The following is a 4,156-nucleotide window of genomic DNA, read 5'->3' on the forward strand; positions in this document are numbered from 1 at the left end:
GGGATCAATAAAGTATATCTTCTAATATGTAACTCCAAATTAGTTTTTGTGGGCTTTGAAGAGAGCACAGATGGAAAGAGCGGCTTCAGTTCTCCCGTCGATAAATCCCACAGTCTGTCCAGAGAGAGCAATCGCCACCCCAAGTCACTTTTGTCACATTGTCTTATTGCATACTGTGTTATATAATACGGGGTTATGATAAAACTAAATCAACTGGCCCGCCATGAGACGAGATGTGACATCAATTTGATTGGTTGTTGCCTTGATTCGCGATGCTAAAAGCTCAGAAAAATTTACCTCAATGGCATCACATTGTCGCGTTCTGTGTGGAAGTGCTAATTACAAAAACAGTTTAAAAAATTTAAATAAAAACAGCAAAACGAAATTTCCCAGTGTGTGCGTTTCCTCCTTTCTCTGTAGCCATGCTAGAAGTTGGTCCATCACTTTGGTCCTCACTAATATATCTCCACAACTGCTTATTTGGATTCTATTATAATTTCATTTATTCCCTCTTCAGGATGAAGTACCAGTGAAGAACGGTGACGTCTAATCCATCAGTTTGTCATTTCAGACGTGAGGGATCAATACTCAAAGATTAATACGTATGTGAATATCCCATTTTCCCCACACAGGTATCTGTGAATCCCTGCTGCTTCGCTGAGGTCATCAAATGGGGAATGGTTTACACCTGCTCTGCCTGGTGAACCTATGACGGCCAACTGACTGTGAGACTCGTGCAATTCACACTCCCACATGTCCATGTTGTCACGTAGTGAAAGAACAAATTCATAACTGATAACATCACGACACAATAAGAGCTCACTGACAGACAAGACAGAGCAGCACAGAACAGCACTAGCACTGTGCACCAGCGAGACATTCAGACCATCATGTGGAGAAATATCCACAAATATATTACACTGCCATTTATTCTGTGAGAGGAAAAACCTTCAGCTCAGCCAGATATCTTTGGATCTTCTCACACACGGCACAACTCTTCAGTAAAATAAAATCAATATAGATTCAAGCAAATTAGACGAAAGCTGGTCCATAGAGCAACTAACTTCTTCTCACAGTACATCTCCTTTTATACTTGTTCACAATCCCCTCCTTTTGTGGCCTCAGCTGCAAGCCCCTACCACTATTACTTATTACCATTATCTCGCCATAACTCTATACAGCATTATTTCTCCCTATGGGCCCACCATGCCCACACTGTTCTTCTAAAAAGATCAAAGGGTGTCCATACGTCTCCATTTTTGGCATCACATAATGCCATACTCATACTCATTCTGGGCATACCACGTGGATCTCTCCTTGACACCATTATATCTGACAGTGTGACTGTTCATAGAATGATCTAAATAATTATTATTATTTTGATCACACATATTCCATCCAGTCCATACAGATAGGATTAATTTCCCTGCCTGCTGCTCAATTGAGTAATCAACAGTGTGACCCTAGAGCAGGGGTGTGTTGTATATTAAGTAGCGATGATGTGAAGATGTATTGAAGAGAAGTCCGCTGACACCGTATATAAAGATTTGTTACAAAAAGTTCAGCATCAATACAAGCACCGCGGGAGCTTGGAGAGCATCCAGCCAAATGAACAACTCCGTCTATTTTGCATCGGACACACGTTTATATAGGTCTGTTTACTCCAAAAGTTGAAAAGAAACATCTGGTTCCAAACCAGATATGTAAGGTAATAAGGGTAGATGGGGGTTTTCAAGTTAGAGGTCAGAGGCCATTGAGAGGCCCCTGACCAAACATTCCATAGTAAGAACGTCCTTGAACCTCATGAACTGCTAACACTGCATATGTTGACAAAATATCATTTGAACTTATAACAAAATGTAATTTAAATTTATAAACCTTCAACTACGACAGTGTCAAACTCATTTTGGTTCAGGGGTCAGAAATGCATACTACATACATTATTTACATCTGTGAAAATTCATACTTAGACACAGTAAGTATGCATTTTCACAGAGCACTGAAGCAGCATTTTTCATTAAGTAGGTTTACTCACCGTTTAGTTTGCTAAGCTTAGTCTCCTTTTTGACAGTCATTTTGACTAATGAGGAACAGAGCAGCGTAACGTGTGTGTGTGTGGTAGAGCGAGAGAGAGAGCGTTGTGCTATGTTCACAACTGTCACACACATCCCGCGGGCCGGAATGAACCCTCTGGCGGGCCGTTTCAAGTTTGACACCTCTGCCCTAGAGCCTCCCTGGAGGTGAGTAGGTCAACTACAAACTTCAAAATAAAAACATCATGCAGAAAAATATAATATAATTATATAATATCAGAAAAAGATGACAAATCCAAACAAACGAGTTCAGCTAAAACCTCCTTTCATCCTCTTCTACTTCTAGGCTGTCCTACTTTGTTTTCAAAGTGATCCTGCAGGATCCACTGTCCTTGAACCATGCGTTTGTATCTTTTTCCTGAGGATGCCATTTTTTCAAACCCCCTCCTCCCCCCTCACCGAAATGGAGTCTCACTGCAAACTAAATTGAGAAGTTAGCAGCCTGCAGGTGGCCCCAGTTACCAATTAACAAGTTGTCAGGATAGAAATGTTAGTCTGAAAACATAAACAAAGCGAACCAAAGGCAACCAAACGTTTTCACCTGGATAGCGCAGTTATAATTCATGACACGGAGTTAAAGCTGCAAACAGACGAGAAAAAAAAAGGAAATAAGCATGCACATGCAACACAGGAAACACACAGGAACAGATCGGGTTTGATTAGTTTGACTATATCTGACTCAATATCAGCTTCTTTTTCCACCTGACTCTCTCAATTATCTCAAAAACAAGGCTGTGGCGCCTTCACCCACCTGGCAGTCCAAGTAGTTGTCGCTCTCCATGGTCAACGAGTTTCTGCAAGCAAAACTAAAAACAGCAGTACGAGAACATCTTCATCATCTACAGCTGCAGAACGGAACGCTGCTGTGTAGCTGCCCACCGTGGAGCTTGAGTCCAACTGAACTCAACAAAAAGGGAGTTTGCTTCTTCCTCTCATGCTGCAGCTCAGCCGTCAATCCATCAGCTGTGTTGGCGGGTAACTGACTCCTCCCCTCGTAAATTAAAGGAAGAAGAGTGGCGGAGCTTTTCTTTTTCAGTCATCCACAGACTTTTGGCAGCTGCAAAAATACACCACAATACAAAACTCACGGATTTTCCTGCTATAGGAATTGCTCTGCTCCAGCTCTCACTTTATCTCCTTACACGGAAACAGACATAAACATAGCTGTCTTTTTACCTACACATTTCCTAATATGGAGTTCTCCTATACATAAAGTGTGAGGCACCGGATACCATCATGTGAATGTTGTTTATTACGTGGCGATGATGTAACCGGTGTCAGCGGATATCTCTTAAATACATCTTCACATCATCGCTACTGCAGAGCTGTGCTTGTAGAGATATGCTAGATAGATATATGTTTTAATGAGTGACTAGTGCGCAGATTAATTATGTTTCATAATCACTTTGTATGTATTAGCAAGCATAGGTCAAGTGTATGACATGATGGAAGTACGGAGGAAATGAAAATGGGAAGTTACTGCAGACAGAGACAGACAGCAGAACTAGGAAGACACGATGTAGTAAGATGAGACTGGAGGTGAGTGGGAAATGGCGGTTAGGGTGCAATATAGGAGGTGCATGCGAGATACTCTTTTTCAGAAAACAACACCCAGAAACTGCTCAACATCAGAGAAGACGAGGTCATGTGGAGTCAGATAAGAACTGGAGTCAGGACGTGGACCAATCCTGTGAAAGATAACACACACTTTGATAGATGCAACGATGTCTAGTATAAGTATACTGGGTCAGGGACAGATAGTCAGTCAGACTTCGTGAACTGACACAACTCTGCTGTCAGGGAATGGAAATCCAGACCCAGAGCTCTGTAAAGCTTTACTCATTTACTGCTAAATAAACCATTTAATCTGAGACCTGTTAACAGCAAAACTACAACACCAAAACCCACATATAATATTGACCAAACACACAAACAATCTATTAAATTCTATAAATAAAATGTCCACAAATATCCTGCAAATTAGAGAAAATTCAATCCTTCACAAAACTCAAAAGATCACACACTGCCACAAGGGAGCAACTGTTGAAGAAAAATCATTCCAG

At 41.2% G+C, this 4,156-nt stretch overlaps 1 protein-coding gene across 1 annotated transcript in view; it reads left to right on the top strand.

The window, feature by feature from the left end:
• Positions 1 to 2,181: 2,181 nt before the first annotated feature.
• Positions 2,182 to 4,156, top strand: part of xrn1 (5'-3' exoribonuclease 1) — a 19,172-nt gene continuing 17,197 nt past the window's right edge. Inside the window, exons 1-2 of the mRNA XM_035670915.1 lie at positions 2,182 to 2,240; positions 2,380 to 2,436. Of these exons, the coding sequence (XP_035526808.1) occupies positions 2,182 to 2,240; positions 2,380 to 2,436 (116 nt within the window). The remainder of the gene's footprint in view (positions 2,241 to 2,379; positions 2,437 to 4,156) is intronic.

This window comes from Morone saxatilis, unplaced genomic scaffold, assembly GCF_004916995.1.
Source record: "Morone saxatilis isolate NCDOM2014 unplaced genomic scaffold, NCSU_SB_2.0 Contig23, whole genome shotgun sequence".
Classification (NCBI taxonomy): Eukaryota; Metazoa; Chordata; class Actinopteri; family Moronidae; genus Morone; species Morone saxatilis.